We start from the raw sequence: 18,376 nt of genomic DNA on the forward strand, positions 1-18,376 counted from the left end.
TCTTTTTTAAACCCCTTCCAAGCAGCTCTTACAAAGTATTGTATGAAAATTATAAATTATCCAACCCTATAAAATGATATATATAAAATGTAAATACTGATTTATTTTTTTTGAAGGAATCTTTTTTTTAATGTTTATATTTATTTTTGAGAAAGAGAGACAGAGACAGAGTACCAGCTGGGGAGAGGCAGAGAGAGAGGGAGACACAGAATCTGAAGCAGGCTCCAGGCTCCAAGCTGTCAGCACAGAACCCAACTTGGGGCTCAAATTCATGAACCATGAGATCATGACCTGAGCTGAAGCCAGACACTTAACTGACTGAGCCACCCAGGCACTACATAAATATTGACTTTAAAATAATTAAATATATCACAAGGTACATCTAAAATCAGTATTCTATCTAAAACAAACACTAGTTATTTAATTAGCCATGTTTTGTCTGACTTCTTAAAATTTGGTAGCTAACAGATGGAAAAAACCCAGGTGACCACCAATGGATGCATGGATAAGCAAAATGTGGTATATACATACAATGGAATATTATTCAGCGTTAGGAAGGAATGAGATTCTAACATGCTAAATATGGAAGAACCTTTAGGAAATTATGTTAGGTAAAACAAGCCAGTCACAAAAAAGACAAATATTGAATGATTCTACTTTTTTGAGGTACCTAGAGCAGCCAGATTCATAAATAGAGAGGAGAATGGTAGTTACCAGAGGCTGAGAGGACAGGGAAGGGGGCCTGGAGTATTGTCTAATGTATAGAGAATTTCAGTTTTGTTAAGATGAAGAGTTCTATAGATGGATGGTGGTAATGTTTGCACAACAGTATTACTGAACTTAATACCACTAAACTGTACCCTTAAAAATGGTTAAGATGGTAAATTTTATATGATGTGTATTTTACCACAAAAAGCTGGAAAAAATGTAGAAATTGGAGTTACTTTGATAGTTGCTCTACAAACTTTTTCAGAAGTGAATTGATATTTTCTTTCCCTCTTGTTAACTTTCTCAGTAAGGATAAGTAGTTCATTATCCTATTGATCTAAGAACAGAACTCAAAGCATGTATTATTCTCTTCAACACTATGCCATTGCATAATTTAAATATTTGAAGACCTCACTAAAGCTTTTAAATAGAATAGTTTTTTTAATGTTCATTTATTTATTTTGAGAGAGAGTGAGTGAGCACAAGCAGGGTACGGCAGAGAGAGAATTCTAAGGAGGCTCTGCGCTTCAGCACAGAGCCCGATGCAGGACTGGGACTGGATCTCAGCAGGAATGGACCTCAGCAACTGTGAGGTCATAACTGCAGCCTGAGCTACCCAGGTGCTACTTTAAATAGAATAATTTGAAGAATAAGACTCTTTTATCGGTTTCTCCTATCTTTACACTTCCCCCATCTTGAGGATTAGTTTCAGAGAACTCAGCCTACCTGGGTTTTCTGCTTTCAGGTCTCATCTAGCTTCCATCTAAATGTCAGTTGGGCTCTGTTCTCTTCTGGAGCCCGAATGGAGAAGAACCTGCTTCCAAACTCACTCAGGTCATTAGCAGAATCCATTTGTTTGCAGCTATAGGCCTGAGAGTTTCAATATTTTGCTGTTTGTTAGCCAGAGTCCAACCTCAGCTCCAAGGGGCTATCTATGGTTCCCTACCACATGGCTGTCTTCATAGAAGTTCACAAAAGGACAGCTTATTTCTTCAAGGCCAACAGAAGAGTGAGACTGTGCTAGCAAGATGGAATCTAATATAACTTAATGTAACCATAGGAGTGTCATTCCATCAACTTTGCCATGTAACATAACATCATTTATCATTTAACAGGCCATTTATTTTCTCTATAGTGGTGGAAATGGATGGAGTTGATATCTTCCTTTGTAACATTCATGGCATCAAAAGCAATTAACACATTCTCCATTAGTATTAAAAAAAAGGGCCAGGCGCCTCGGTGGCTCAGTTGGTTGAGCTCCCGACTTCAGCTCAGGTCATGAGCTGGTGGTTCATGTGCTCGAGCCACACATACGGCTGACTGCTTTGGATCCTCTGTCCCCCTCTCTCTGCCCATCCTTCACTTGCACATGCTCTCTCTCTAAAAAATAAATAGGCATTTTTATTTATTTTTTATTTTTTTTAATGTCTTTTATTTATTTTTGAGAGATAGAGAGAGACAGCACGAGCAGGGGAGGGTCAGAGAGAGAGGGAGACACAGAATCTGAAGCAGGCTCCAGGCTCGGAACTAGCTGTTAGCACAGAGCCCGACGCGGGGCTCGAACCCACGAACTGTGAGATCATGACCTGAGCCAAAGCCTGCCGCTTAACCAACTGAGCCACCCAGGCGCCCCTAGGCATTTAAAAAAAAATATTTTATTTATTTTTGATACAGAGTGAGACAGAGCATGAGAGGGGGAGGGGCAGAGAGAGAAGGAGACACAGAACCGGAAGCAGGCTCCAGGCTCTGAGCTAGCTGTCAGCACAGAGCCTGACGCGGGGCTCGAACCCACGAAGGTGAGATCTGACCTGAGCCGAAGTCAGAGGCTTAACTGACTCAGCCACCCAGGCGCCCCCCCTAGGCACTTTTAAAAGCAAAATTCCAACACTCATATTTTTCAATAAGAAAAGTACTAAATTGCTCATTAGACATTCCATTTTTCTATACAGTATTCTTCTAAGTTGGTAAACAAAGGAAAATATACAAAAGTAAAGTTCACGAGAAGCAGGAAAAGACCTGAGAACAATGAAATAAAAAATAAACTCTTTTCAATTCTATACCAGAAAAGCTTTCCAAATCACTTTAATTCCATATGGTACAGGCCTTAACAGTCAGCACTCCAAATCTAAAGCCAGCATACTCCTTGCTTCCTTGCTGTATTTACCTGCCAGTAAGCCACTGACCAATAAGCTACAGAAAGCAAATCAAGAACACACAAAGTGTGCTATAAGCTTGGTTATGGAGTTTAGGATTACATAGAACCTCTTAAATCCCATTTCAGTTCCAAGAACAATATTAATATTAATTTCTGGGACATTCTAAACACATAAGTCTTCTAAACAGGGCTAACTGGTATCCAATGCCATGAACAGAGAATAATCTAAGTCCAGGGTAGAGATAACTCCAATTCAGCAAAAGGAGGCATCATCTAAAGGCACATCAGATACTCTATGTCGGGTTGGATTGACACCAGTGAGCTTCTGCAGACATGATCCATTTTTTAAGTATGTATAAAGCCAAACTGATAAAATTGTCATCTATACTTTTATAAAGCCAATGCAAAAGGAAATGTCAAAGCACTTCTACAAAAACAAACTTTTACAAAGTAGTTCTACTACGGCGCCGAGGAATGAAAAATCTTTCCTGGAAATTAGCGCTATTGCTAAAGTGGCATTCAGTGTCTATATACCATATAGTATACTTTTATGTCCTATCACTCTAATACTTAAGCATTTAAACAATGCAATCCTAATTTTTTTTTGGATTTTTATCCTCACAAAGTTGTTCCATAAATAGGAAGTTTATCTGTTCATATTATGGGGTGGCTGTCTATTCTAAGCAGTCATCTAAGGAAATCTAACTGGTGGATTGTCTGATATCCTTCTGTGAAACATTCACCAAATAATCTCAGCTCTTTTCAAACTTAGCTTTTCTTTTCCATAGACATTAAAGAAAGTAATATTTTTAAAAGATTTTTAAAATGTTTACTTTGTTTGGGTGTACTATTCCTAAGAAATGATTTCTTTCTTTTTTTTTTCCTATGGTATAATACACAGAACTTACTTAGATTTCACCAGTTTTACACATACTCATTCCATGTGCTTTTGTGATCTACAGTCATCACTTGGAGGTAGCAATGGAAAATAGCAGTGTCAGACGACCTGGGTTCCTTCACTAGCTATGTGACCTTGAGTAAACCACCTTAATCTATAAAAGGAGAATAGTATCTAGCCTACTATACACACATAGCAAATCATTCAATTTATATAAAAATTGGTCACCTGTTTTGATATATTTTAAGAGATATAGGAAAAGATTCTTCTTAAAAATTATTTTCACAGAAAGGGTGCTGTTGAAAAAAGCCCAGGTTTTATAGTCAGGATTTCTGTGTTTCTTGGATTCTAGCTCTGTTAATAATTAGCAGTATGACCCTATGCAAATTATTCTCCATGCTTTCAATTTCCTTCTATGCTTGACACAATCCCAACTCTGAGGATTGTTGTAGGGATTAAATGTGATAATTCAATAATCACTCACTCAACATCCATTTATGTAGCAATCATTCTGCTTGGTGCAATACTGGTTAAAAGCCCCACGTCAAACACACACACACACTGTGCTAAACTGCTAGACTTCCGGGATTCAAAAAGTCAATGATACATTAAAGCCTAACATATGGCAAAAACAAAACAAAACAAAAAAAACCCAAAAAACAAAAAATAACACTTAATGTTTTTTTCCCTAGGTACCTTCATGGTACCAGTGATAGGAATCTGATAGGTTTTTGTGAGCTCTTACAAATTTGAAAGACTGAATCCAAGCCCAAAAAGTCAAGTCTGGATTCAGAAAATAATTCTGAACTAACAAAAAACACATTTCAAATTTAGCTGTTTATCAGTGGGATGTGCATGACAGGATAAACACAGGAAGGTCACACACAAACCAGACAAAGGTTAGAACTGATGGCATTTACCACACAATATATAACTAATATAGGGCCTGGTAAAGGGTAACTGCTTATAAATATTGGTTGAAAGAATTGAATCCCAATTCTGCCACTTTCACATCAAGTGACTCTGAGTAAGTTATCAACCTGTCTGAACCTTAGCTCTCTGTTAAATATAAATGTGTCTGCTTTACCTATCTCACAGGACAGTTGTGGTCAAATGATATCACATGAGAATGTATTAGCACTAATAAAACAATAATTAGGACATATAATGACTACTGCTACCAATTAGCTTACAAACCTACTTGTAGAAGTTAGATGCTTATATATCAACACAAGGAAAGAAAGAGAATCAAGATCTACTGGGAAAAAACCCCCCAACAACCCATATTTTCTAAAAATGTCATCTTCTCTATTGATGAAAGGAGCTGGTCACCGCTAAACTGGTGTCGTGCCTTTTCTAACCCGTAGGTTACAGCAGCAGGGTCTGCTCAGTGGCATCTTGCAAGACTGAATCCCCCATCGGGCCGTGAGATGCCGATCTGAGGGTCCCCACCTTCAGAACCCCCATCCAGGCCCTAACACTGCACTCCCGGTAAGATGCCTCAGTAGTTAGCGGAGTGAGAAAACAACCGCGCCGAGACAATTTCATCTTCCACAGGGGTAAAGGAACCACCTGCCAGCCTAACTCACCAGGGTCGCCCAGAGCGCGCCCCAAAGCCCCACCTCGTCCAGCGCCCTAGACCCCAGCGTCTGCGGCCAACGCCTGCGCCCCCAGTCCCTGCCTCCTGGCACGTACGCAGTGTGCTGAGAGGCGGGGGGAGTGCGGCCTGGACCGCTACTTACTCAATGGCCGTTCTTAGTGCGCCTGCTGTCCAGCTGGCCGATTCTCCCGGGACTATCGTCCCCGGGGCTCCCAGGACTTGCCTTTGGTCGGAGCCCCAACTGCAGCTACTGCAACCTCTCCAGTAACGTAGTAGCAATGGTGCGCGGGCAGTGAAGCCTAGAGAGGGACGAGCCCGGGGCGGGGTAACCGTCCGGACACGCCCTTAACCCCTCCCCCGTTGACCCCCACCAAGTCTTGGGAAGCAACGAGGGGCGGATGGAAGAAAGAGAGCTACGACACAAGGCCCCGCCCCTGACCTCTTCCCGCCGGGTCCAAGCTACCCCGTGACTCCCCCGGTCTCTGACCCCGGGACGCTCCACCCACTTCTGGTAGCTGCGCGCGCACGCGCACTTGCTGGCTTATTTGACAGCTTTGGCCAAACGAGGTGGGAGGGAGTAGGAGGTATCGCGAGAGTTGGCTTCACATCCTTGTAGGCGGTGTAACTATGGCGAGCTCGGGGATCGAGACCGAGCAGGAGCCGCTCTTAGGCAACTGCACACCCGGAAGCAGGTGAGCGGATGTTAGGGGAAGGCCCCCATACTTTCTTGCGCTTTGGGACTGGCCCCTTTCCTGGCGTCACCCTTGGGGGAACGAAAGATGGGTCTCATGGAGGCGGGAGGCTGCGGCCGGCCTGGCGAGACCAGGCGATGTGCTCCTGAGAAAAGAAGTACGCGGTGAGCCAGCGGGGCTCTGGTAAAGGTGCTAGAGAAACTCAAACTGCTTCTTGGACCTTCACTCCAACAGAGTTGCAGCCATTAAGCCCCTGCATTCCTCTACAGAACTCATCACTTCACACGTTTCCCGAAAGTTCCGAAATGATGGTTTCAGTCGATACTTGCAGATCTCTCTCTTAGTATTGACCTATTTGGGTGGTAACTTTTTGATACTTTGCAAGTAACCCTGTACAAAATGGGCACAGCTTTCTCCTATGCTAAATATATAAAAACGAATTGCTTAGCATTTAAAGGATGAACTTTAGGTCGCCCCTTATGATTTCTGGTTATTTTAATTCTAGTTTATGGACAGCAATTTAGAATTGTTAATTTGTCTCTTAATACGCAATTAAGAATCTTTTTATTTTTAGGAAAATGGAATTAAGTATCATTATGTTTGAAACATAATTTTTCAAGTAAATTAATACCAGTTAAGCTGTCAACGACCATGTTAATTTTTGCTCATTGGTCTCTCAAGCACCAAACTTTTATTTTAACTACTTTGAAACTCTGAACAGCATATTTCTCTGGTCCCCAATTTACTAAACAGAATACATGCATTGCAATTTATCTGTATTTTAAATTGAGATCAATACAATTATTATCAATGCTTAAGTATGTCATAATAGAGTGATGTCCTCAGGGCTTATTGAGACATTTTTGGACCATTTGTTTCTATACTAGCTTATTTATTCTACACTATTTTCTTACACTTTCTTACAAATTTATTCTGCACTTGCTACACCATTAATGTTTTATGTTTGCTTCTTAGTTTTTCTGCCTATTCTGTTGCTGGCTAACTTCCTCATCATGTTTTTACTATCTTTTGACAACCTCTGTTTTTGTTGCTGTCGGCAACCTCTCTTCTCTCAACTTTATTTTGAGACTTCTAGTTTGCTGCTGTTTTGAAAACCATATCTAAGCTTAATAGAACTATGTGTTGTTAGAATATGGAAGCTATGACTAGGGCTAACGATCTGTCTTATTAGTCAAGTGCACGTGCTTCAGTGCCTAGGCTGCCACATTTGGATTTCTCAAACTTCTTTTTGCTTCTTACTGGTTCTTGGCTATTTTCCATATAGATTCAGAATCTTTGAGTTAATGGTTAGATGTAGTCTTGCTATACATTCTGTCACTGTACCCAAATTACATTAAAAAATATTTTTTCCCCTTACTCTTAGCTTTAATTATGTCTAGTGATTGTTTGAGGCTCATTAGGGTGCATCTAAATTCAGATATTCTGACCATAAACAATACTTGATTGAGGTTCTAGATTTAGCAATCTAAAAATAAGAATGTATTTTGAGAATAATTCAAAAAGTATACTGTCTTTAAAAGCACAGTTGGATTCCCTAGTAAAGTGAACACAAATATAACTAATTGGTAAGCTGTGTTCACTCTGAGTAAATTGTGGAAACTTCAGCCTTGTTCACTACCAACATTTCCTCACTAGGAGGGTTTAGTTTTAATTTATTGTCTGATGAGTCCTCAGTGGTCTCTACTGACTCTATCTACAATGTTTGAGAGAATAGAGGTTGGCAAACTTTTTCTGTAAAGGTCCAGATGGTAAATATTTTAGGCTTTGCAGGACAAGAAGTGAAATCAAAGATATTTTATAGGTACTTAGATAACAAGAAATAAAACCAGTTCTCAAAAAAATTGAAATTTATAATAAATGAGTAAAACATTTTTTGTAATACAAATCTATGAGGGGAATAGAATGTCGGAGGTAACATTTTGCTTAACTAGAGTTAAAAGTTAATGTTTTCTACTAAGTTGATCACAAATATTCATCTGTAACAATCATTCTTAGTTCACTGGTGATCTAGAAATAGGTGATAGACTGGATTTGGATTGTGGTCTGTAGTTTGCTGATCCCTTTCTTAGAATATCCTAAAATGTTACAGGTGCTTAAAATTTTTCTTTGCAACTTTAGCCTAATTTCCATAATATAAATATTACTATGACTTCTGTTCTTGTAGAGCATATCCTTAGAACATTCTCAATTTATTTCTGTCTTCTAAATTCTATGCTGGAACACCATTACACTCTTCTGTCATTGAGCACACACTTCTCTTATCTTCTTTGAATATAGCTTCCTTTTTTGCTCTCAGTAGTTCACAGATGCTCTCTCTGATAAATGTAATTTTATTTTTCCCTCAGTAAATCTAGAGTCATTTTTTGAAAATAAAGTACTGCTGTTTACTCAAGCCTCCTTGTATTTTTTTTTTAAAGAGGAATGGTGTTTTAAATTTTTTTTTAATGTTTTATTTATTTTTGATACAGAGAGAGACAGAACATGAGAGGGGAAGGGGCAGAGAGAGAAGGAGACACAGAACCGGAAGCAGGCTCCAGGCTCTGAGCCTGTCAGCACAGAGTATGACGCGGGGCTCGAACCCACGAAAGTGAGATCTGACCTGAGCCGAAGTCGGAGGCTTAACCAACTGAGCCACCCAGGCGCCCCAAGCCTCCTTGTATTAAATAATGATTTATTGAACCTGAATTTGGCACTTCTTACTTGTTCCTGTTAACTTTTATTTCTTATTTTGGGGATTAACTCACTCCAGGATATCTTGTATTCTTCCTAGTTTTTAAGTTACAGGTTTGATAAACATATTATCATTTGAGGTATTATAGTTTGTAATGAAAATGTTGAGCAGGACAAAACTCTATAGCATTATAATTATACTTGAAGGAGAATCTCAAATGGAGAACTAATACCAAATGACAGCAGTAATAGTAGAAAGGAATCAAAAAGTAAAACAAATTGCTTTGGAAGTGCAGCATTTCTTCTTGTGTTTTTTAATACAAGACAGAAACCTTTAGAAACTCAATCTTAGCCATGTGACATGGCTGGTTGAATTATCAGTTAAGAAAACACAGTAAAAATGGTAACTTCATTGAAGAACAGCTATACTCTCCAATGTTCCTAATCTCTCTAACAGAGTAGAAAGATACGCTTCTTCACCAAAATTATATTTTTTGAATTAAAAAGGAAAAAGAAAAATTCTTTATTTTGAAAAATTTCAAATCTATAGAAAAGTTGAAAACACAGTACAGTGAACACCTGTACACCCTATTACTAAGCATTAGCCTTGTTCAAGGTTACTGCTCAAATCTGTGTACATATACACCCCTCTTTTGCCAAACTACCCAAAAGTAGTTTGCAGAAATCATGACAATTTTATCCCAAGTATTTCAGTCAGAAGATCCAGCCTGCATCTTCTCGAAACAAAAATATCCTTTTACACAACTACATCACTGTTATAGCTAAAAATACAATACTAATGCAAAATATCATGCAATATACAGTCTGTACTCAAGAATATTCATTTGTTCCAAAACTGTACTCTATAACTATTCTTTTTTTAAAATAGGGTCCAATTAATGGTCATGCATTGTTATATCTTTTTTATACTCTCTCAACCTATAACTGTTCCCTGATCTTTTCTCTCTGTTCTTCCTAACATCGAATTAATCCTTTGACAAGTCTAGGTCAGTTTTCTGTAGAACATCTCACATTCTGGATTTTTGGCCTGTTTCTTCTTCTCCTCTTCCTCCTCCACCTTCTCCCTCTCTTCTTCCTTCTTCCTTTTTCTTCTTCTTCTTCTTTTTTAAGTTTTAAGTAGGCTTTCTGCCCAACTTGGGGCTCAAACCACTGACCCTGAGATCAAGAGTCCCATGCTCAAATGTAAACTGGTGCAGCCACTCTGGAAAACAATATTGAGGTTCCTCAAAAAACTATCAAAAGAACTCCCCTATGACCCAGCAATAGCACTGCTAGGGATTTACCCAAAGGGATCAGAAGTGCTGATGCATAGGAGCACATGTACCCCAATGTTCATAGGAGCACTTTCTACAATAGCCACATCATGGAAAGAGTCTAAATGTCCATCACCTGATGAATGTATCAAGCAGATGTGATATATATATATATATATATATATATATACACACACAAAATAGAATACTACATGGCAATGAGAAAGAATGAAATCTGGCCATTTGTAGCAAAATGGATGGACCTCAAGGGTGTCATGCTAAGCGACATAAGTCAGGCAGAGAAAGACAGATACAATATGTTTGTACTCATAGGTCTAACAGGAGAAATCTAACAGAGGACCAGAGGGAGGGGAAGAGGGAAAGAGAGTTGGAGAGAGAGAGACACACACAAATCATGAAAGACTATTGAATACTGAGAACGAATCTAGTGCTGAAGGGGGAGGGGGACGGGGGAAGGGGGTGATGGTCATAGAGGAGGGCACTTGTGGGAAGAAGCACTGGGTGTTATATGGACACCAATTTGACAGTAAACTATTATATATATATAAAAAAAGAGTCCCATGCTCTACCAACTGAGCCAGCTAGGTGCCCCTAGCCTGTTGTGTTTTTTTAATAGGTCCTGGCCAAACATTCCTGGCAAGGACATCTCATGGGTTATGTTGAGACTATCCCAATTAATGTTAGGAGACATCAAATGCTAGGTCATCCAACTCTTGGGGAAGCCAAGCTTGACCACTTGGTTAAGAGGGTAACTGTTGAGGCGCCTAGGTGGCTCAGTCAGTTAAATGTCTGACTTTGGCTCAGGTCATGATTTTGTGGTTCATGTGTTTGAGCCCCACATTGGGCTCTGTGCTGACACCTTGGAGCCTGCTTCAGATGCTGTGCCTCCTTCTCTCTCTCTGCCCCTCCCCAACTTGCGCTCTGTGTGTGTGTGTGTGTGTGTGTGTGTGTGTCTTTCTAAAAAATAAATAAACTTAAAAAAAAGAGGGTGACTGCTATAAAGCTTAATTTTCCATTTTGTGATTAGAAAGTAGACAGTGAGGTGATACTTTGAGGCCCTGTGACTATCCTGTCCTTACCAATCTTTCAACCAGTTGTTTTAGGATCCATAAATGACCCTTGCATTCATCCATTATTATATGGAAACTAGTTATTAAATAGTGATTTTCTAATTCTGTCATCTCTTCAATATTTAATAGCTGTCATTAAAAAAGAAAGTTTTTTTAAATTAATAGTTTATTACCAAGTTGGTTTCCATATAACACCCAGTGCTCTTCCCCACAAGTGCCCCTCCCTCTTCATGACCATCATCCCCCTTCCCCCTCCCTCTTCAGCCCTCAGTTTGTTCTCAGGATTCAAAGGTCTCTCATGATTTGCCTTACTCTCTTTCCCCAACTCTTTTCCCCCCCTTTCCTTTTCCCATGGTCCCCTGTTAGGTTTCTCCTGTTAGACCTGTGAGTGACAACATATGGTATCTGTCTTTCTCTGCCTGATTTATTTCGCTTAGCATGATTCCCTCATGGTCCCTCCATGTTGCTACAAATGGCCAGATTTCATTCTTTCTCATTGCCATGTAGTATTCCATTGTGTATATATATATATCTTCTTGATCCATTCATTAGTTGATGAACATTTAGGCCCTTTCCATGATTTGACTACTGTTTAAAGTGCTGCTATGAACATTAGGGTACATGTGCCCCTATGCATCAGCACTTATGTATCCCTTGTAGATCCCTAGCAGTGCTATTTCTGGGTCATATGGGAGTTCTATTGATAGTTAAAAAAGAAAGTTTTGACTGAGCTCCAAATCAAGTTGAAGTAATTCAAACGATTATATTACATTCTTTTCAGAATCAAATTATTTACTTCTCTGGTTTCCTAACTTAGATAAGATCTAAGCAAAATAGTTATTGGAAATTTTCAGGTTTATTTTAATGATAGTTCTTATTATTGATGGCCAGTTTCATTTCTTTTTATTTTTATTTTTTGCCTTTCCAGGTTTTATTTATGTCCTCTATGAGATGAGAGTAGAAATAATACCTAATTTGCAGGTTTGTTGTGGAGATAAAATTCAGATAATGCAAAAATATGGAACACTTCACGAATTTGCGTGTCATCCTTGCGCAGGGGCCATGCTAATCTTCTCTGTATCGTTCCAATTTTAGTATATGTGCTGCCGAAGCGAGCACGATGGCCAGTTTCATTTCTGATCTCCAAGAAATAATAATGGGTTTATTAAAAGTGTAATTTGTAATACCCAAGACTGGAAAGTAATACCAGAATACAGTGCTGTGGGATTGAATGGTGCATACCTTTTGCTGCTGTGTAATTATCTGCATTACGAATTCCAAATTCCAGCATATTGATTTCCAAATACAGATAATCCCAAACTTATAACGGTTTAACTTAAGATTTTTCAACTATATATATGCAAAAGTGATCACTTTCAGTAGAAACTGTACTTAATATTTTGAATCTTGATCTTTTCCTGGGCTAGTGATATATGGTAGGATATTCTGTTGCAGTGCTGAACAGTGGCAGCAAGCCTCTGCTCCCAGGCAGTCATGTGATCATTAAACAACCGACCTATACACTTCCAACCATTGTACCCATACAACCATCGCATTTCTCATTTTTGGTACAGCATTTCATAAATTACATGAGATATTCAACACTTTGTTATGAAATAGGTTTTCTGTTAGATGATTTTGCCCAGCTGTAGGCTAATGTCAGTGTTCTGAGCATGTTTAAGGTAGGCTGGGTTAAGCTATGATATTTGGTAGGTTAGGTGTATTAAATGCATTTTTGGTTTTTTTTTTAATTTTTTTTTAATGTTTACTTATTTTTTTGAGAGAGAGTCAGAGCACAGTGGAGCAGAGAGAGAAGGAGACAAAGAATCCAAAGCAGGCTCCAGGCTCTGAGCTATCAGCATGGAACCTGATGGGGGGCTCGAACCCACAAACTGTGAGATTATGACCTGAGCCGAAGTCGGATGCTTAACCGACTGAGCCACCCAGGCGCCCCTTAAATGCATTTTTGATTTAATATACTTCCAACTTACAATAGGTTTGTTGGATGGTAACCCAAATGTAAGTCAAGGAAAATCTTTATGGGCCTCTGGGGTTCTGCTGTTTTTCAAGTATGGTACATTATGGTGAAAGGTCTATTTTTATGGAATGGCACATATAGTATTAAGGACTTCATCTATATTATATCAATAACTAACACTCCTGGCACATAGTAGATCTAATTTTATCTTTCTTCTTCATTCATTCTCTACCACTCCCAATCACAACACATCTGAAAAAAAAGTTTCTCTCTTGAAGACTAAGTTGACAGCTCTAAGGTCTATTTTAGAAAATTTCTTTTCAACATAAGAAGGCATTTTGCCTGTTGTGTTTATCTTAATTATTTGAAAACACATGGCTTACATTAAGGTAAGTTTGTTAACTCTTTCTGTATATGTATGTAAAAATGTAACAATACATGTATCACCTGACCCCTCTAGGTAGTATGTGTGCTCAATATACTTGCCCTTACTACAGGTTGCAGGCTTATATGAAAGATCAACCCACTCTAGAGGGACTTTGGACTCTCTTTAGTCAACTAACAGAACTTGTCTGGTAACCCATGTTGGAACAAGGGCAAGTGTTCTAGAGGTCCCAGGATTAGGAATGTCTTAGGTCACATCAAACTTTGCTGGTGTCACTTCTATATTAATTTTGCTAAAAGTACCCAGCCAAAATACCTTCCTGCAGTCAATTTACTGTCTTCAAGTGGAAAATGTTGTAATGATGACAGGTTGTTATCATTTTTTAAAATATGTAATAGTTGTATATCTCATCCATGTGAGGTACAATTTTAGCTAGTTTCTTTGATTTATTTTGATAGACTTTAATTTGTAAGTTTAACAAATTCCAACACTTAATTAATTCATAGCAAGTCAATGATAGCAAAATAATTGGCTGACAAAATATTATGCCTTTTTAAGCTACCTCATGTTTCCCAAGTTTCTATGTGTAATGAAGTACAAGTATAAATCATGGAAGTTCAAAGAAATAATACTTGCTCATGGATAATTAGTACAGCAAAGATGAATATTAGTAAATTATAGCTTTGTCATAGCATTTTTATTACTTTAGGAGAGAGAAATTAAATTGTGACACAGAAAGATTTGCATTTAATGAGATAACATTAAACTACTTTTTTCTTCTTTACACCTAGAGAATGGGATATTACAGAAACTGAAGAGCATTGTAGGAGCCGGTGGATATCTATTAGGATTCTGTATCTTACTATGTTTTTCAGCAGTGTAGGTAAGTATTAAAGATTATCCATAATTTAAAAATTTCAGATAAAGTATCTTAATGTCACTTAATTTTTAAAATTATTTTTTATTTTAGTAAAAATCACATAATATAAAATTTCCCACCTTACCCATTTCTAAGATCAGAAGTGTTACATATATCTACATGGTTATGTAATCAATTTCCAGAATATTTTCATCTTGCAAAACTAAAACTCTCTACCCATTAAACAACTCCTCATTTCCCCCTCCTCCCAGGCCCTGGAAACCACCATACTTTCTGTTTCTATGAATTTGATTACACTAAATATTTCATATAAGTGAAATCATACAGTATTTTTCTTTTTGTTACTACTTTATTTTATTTAGCATAATATTCTCAAGGTTCATCCATGTTATAGTATGAGTCAAAATTTTCTTTCTTTTGAACACTAAATAATAGTCCATTGTATATATGGTGAGGGAGGAAAATCTTTTCCTCTTCTTTCCAAGATTCTGTAGCTGCCATCTGCAAATTAAAGCAATGGAGGACAGATCAACAGGAAAAAACTTACAAATTTATTTGATGTTAATATTTTTACATTCCACAGGGCTTCATGGAAAAGAAGTAAAAATTCCAAAGAAATGGTTAGAATTGGGGGCTTATATACTATTTTAACAATGGACAGTGATTGTAAAGAAATGACTAAGGAAAGGAGTTTGGGCTTCAATGGATGGTAAGTTGTAGGAAAGTAACTAGGGAATATATGAGGAACACTGAAGGAAGATTTTAGTAAGGGTTATTTGTACAGTCACATCTCAACATGGATTCTCTATCTGCAGGAATAAGAATCCTGGTCCTGGGAAAGCAACTTCCTAGGGAAATTTATGCCTGTTTTAGGCAGAAAGGGGGAGGGCAGAGAGCTCTTCATGCATCTGCTGTTAGTTGCCTTTACTTCAAAATAATCAGCATGCCCAAGTGGCAGATTTTGGGGGCGGCATGTTCTGATGCCCTTTAGTATATACCACATTTTGTTTATTCATTCACCTGTTGACAAACTCCTGGGTTGCTTCTACCATTTGTCTCTCATGAATAGCTACTATGAACATTAATGTGCAAGTATCTTTTTCATATCCTGCTTTCCAGGTCTTTTGTATGTACAGTCAGAAGTAGAATTGCTGAGGGGTGCCTGGGTGACTCAGTTGATTAAGTGTCCAACTCTTGTTTTCAGCTCAGGTCATGATCTCATGTTTCGTGAGATCAAGCTGATGAGGGAGCAGAAAGGAAGCTAAGGGCAAAGCACAAGCTAGCATGTGCACCATCCCTCTCACCAGGTGGGATATGTATGATATTCCTTAGACACTCCTGGCTGCCCAAGAACAAAGGAATGGAAAACAAATGATAGATATCACACTCATATAGGACATGAGTCTCCATCAGTTTACAAATGTCTTAGTAGATTACATGAAAAAGGCAATCTTAGCAACAGCCTAATCTCCAAAAACCTGTAGACAAGTTTCCTGAAGCTCCCCTCCATAGTCATGGGGGGAACAAAGGCAAGAAGGTAATGGCAGGTAAAATTAAATTTTCTTATAACCTGCAGCCCATTGACAAATACTTGTGGCAAATATAGAGTAAAACATTTCTTCAGGAAACTCCTACTGTCCTAATATTAATGCTTTACTGGAGGAAAAACAACTTTAGCCTGACAGTACCTAGGCCTCTGGTATCTTATGAATCTTCTTTAACATATGAAAATCCCTTTTCGAACTTCTCTTGACTTGATCTCCTCCAACTGCATGATATATAAAAGGTCACCCTTATAACCCAGCTCTTTCTGCCCATGGGTCCTGTCCTTGTACTTTAATAAAATCACCTTTTTTGTACCAAATGCATCTAAAGAATTCTTTCTTGGCTGTAGTCTCTGAACCCCTGACATTCAAAAACCCCATCAAAGACCTGAATTGAGCTTGGGATTCTCTCTGCCCTCCCCTGCACTGTCTCTTCCCTCTCTCAAAATAAATAAATAAATAAATAAATAAATAAATAAATAAATAAATAAATAACATTAATAATAATTTTTTAAAAAGTGGAATTGCTGAATCACATGATAATTCTATTTATAATTTTTTGAGGAAGTCTATGCTGTTTTCCACAGCTGCTATACGATTTATACATTCCCACCAACAGACAGGCAGTGTTCAGATTTTTCTACATCCTCACCAACTTTTATGTTTATTTAATAGTTGTCATTCTGATGGGCAAGAAATGATATCTAATGGTTTTTTTGGCTTGTATTTCCCTAATGATTAGTAATGTTGGGGGTATTTTCATATGTATATTGGCCATTTGTATATCTGGGAAAATGTCTATGAAATTCCTTTGCCCACTTTATAATCATGTTTTTTGTTGTTGTTGAATTGTGGAAGTTCTTTATATACTCTGGATATTAACCCCTTACCAGATAAATGATTTATAAATATTTTTAAAAATAGTTTATTGTCAAATTGGTTTCCATATAACCCCCAGTGCTCTTCCCCACAAGTGCCCTCCTCCATTACCACCATCTCTTTTCCCTCCTCCCCCTATAAATATTTTCTACCATTCTAGGACTCTTCTTTCCACTCTACTGATTGTGTCTTTTGATTCACAGTACTTTTTAATTTTGATGTAGTTCAATGTATCTGTTTTTTTTCTTTTGCTGCCTATGAACCTCATTTAATTTTTTTAAGTTTATTTATTTTGAGAGGCAGAGAGTATGTAGGAGAGGAATGATGGATACCTGAATAAACATGGGATTCTATCAGGAAGTAGGAAGGGGGAAAATGAGTGTTGTGTAGGTAGCAACCTCTGCAGTAGTTTTTGTTTGTTTGTTTGTTTTTGTTTTTGTTTTTCATTTAAAATACTTCCATGGGGGGGCGCCTGGGTGGCTCAGTCGGTTAAGCCTCCGACTTCGGCTCAGGTCAGATCTCACATTTGTGGGTTCGAGCCCCGCGTCAGGCACTGTGCTGGCAGTTAGCTCAGAGCCTGAAGCCTGCTTCTGGTTCTGTGTCTCCTTCTCTCTCTGCCCCTTCCCCTCTCAGGCTCTGTCTCTCTCTCTATCAAAAATAAATAAAACATTAAAAAAATTAAAAAAAAAATAAAATACTTTCATGGGCAGCTGGGTGGCTCAGTCAGTTGACCATCTAACTCTGGCTCAGGTCACAATCTTATAGTTTCTTATACAATCTTAATAATTTCTTACACAGTCTTGCAGAGCCTGCTTCAGATTCTGTCTTCCTCTCTCTCTGTCCCTCCCCTGCTTAACACTCTGTCTCTGTCTGTTTTTCAAAAATAAACACTAAAAAGTTAAAATAAAATACTGCTAATTTATGGGACACCTGGATGGCTCAGTTGATTAAGTGTGTGACCTTAGCTCAGATCATGATCCCACAGTTCCTGAGATTAAGCCTCTCATAGGACTCTCTGCTGTCAGCACAGAGCACACTTCAGATCCTCTGGGCCCTGTCTCTCCCCCAACTTTTGCACACTCTCATAAATAAACACTTAAAAAATAAAGTTCTTTAATGTATGTAATAACATAATTTATGTAATAACATAAATAATTTATGTAATAACAATGGAATATTATTCAGCCATAAAAAGAATGAAATCTTGCTATTTGCAAAAACATGGATAGAGCTAGAGTGTATTAATGTTAGGCCAAATAAGTTAGTCAGGGGAAGACAGATACTATATGATTTTGCTAATATGTAGAATTTAAGAACAAATCAAATGAGCCAAGGGAAAAAAAGTGATAGACAAACCAAGAAATAGACTTTTTAAGGTTTATTTATTTTTGAAAGAGAGAGACACACACACAGAATGTGAGTGGGGGAGGGGCAGAGAGCGAGGGAGACACAGAATCCCAAGTGGGCTCCAGGCTATGTCTGAGCTGTTAGCAGAGCCTGTGGGGCTTGAACCCGCTGAAGGCGGAGGCTTAACTGACTGAGCCACCCAGGCACCTTGACTCTTAACTATAGAGAAGAAACTGATGGTTTTCAGCGGGGAG

General features: G+C 38.3%; 2 protein-coding genes and 1 non-coding gene across 5 annotated transcripts in view; 1 reads left to right on the forward strand and 2 right to left on the reverse strand.

Moving 5' to 3' along the window:
• The window catches only part of ABHD18 (abhydrolase domain containing 18), a 42,654-nt gene extending 36,802 nt beyond the window's left edge, over positions 1–5,852 (reverse strand). The window contains exon 1 of the mRNA XM_029941140.1: positions 5,504–5,852. The gene's annotated coding sequence lies outside the window, so the exon portion shown is untranslated. The remainder of the gene's footprint in view (positions 1–5,503) is intronic.
• A 10-nt stretch (positions 5,853–5,862) lies between these two features.
• Positions 5,863–18,376, forward strand: part of MFSD8 (major facilitator superfamily domain containing 8) — a 43,180-nt gene continuing 30,666 nt past the window's right edge. Inside the window, exons 1-2 of one of the 3 annotated variants that reach the window (XM_029941117.1) lie at positions 5,863–6,053; positions 14,264–14,355. In XM_029941117.1, coding sequence (XP_029796977.1) covers positions 5,989–6,053; positions 14,264–14,355 — 157 coding nt within the window. In that variant the 5' untranslated portion in view covers positions 5,863–5,988. Of the gene's footprint in view, positions 6,054–8,542; positions 8,587–14,263; positions 14,356–18,376 lie in introns of those variants that run through there. The other 2 variants (XM_029941125.1, XR_003909496.1) reach the window with 2 other exon arrangements.
• LOC115303020 lies at positions 12,122–12,228 on the reverse strand. Its single transcript, XR_003913768.1, has one exon. It is a non-coding gene; the product is annotated as a U6 spliceosomal RNA (small nuclear RNA).

This window comes from Suricata suricatta, chromosome 1 (assembly GCF_006229205.1).
Source record: "Suricata suricatta isolate VVHF042 chromosome 1, meerkat_22Aug2017_6uvM2_HiC, whole genome shotgun sequence".
In the NCBI taxonomy this organism is placed as follows: domain Eukaryota; kingdom Metazoa; phylum Chordata; class Mammalia; order Carnivora; family Herpestidae; genus Suricata; species Suricata suricatta.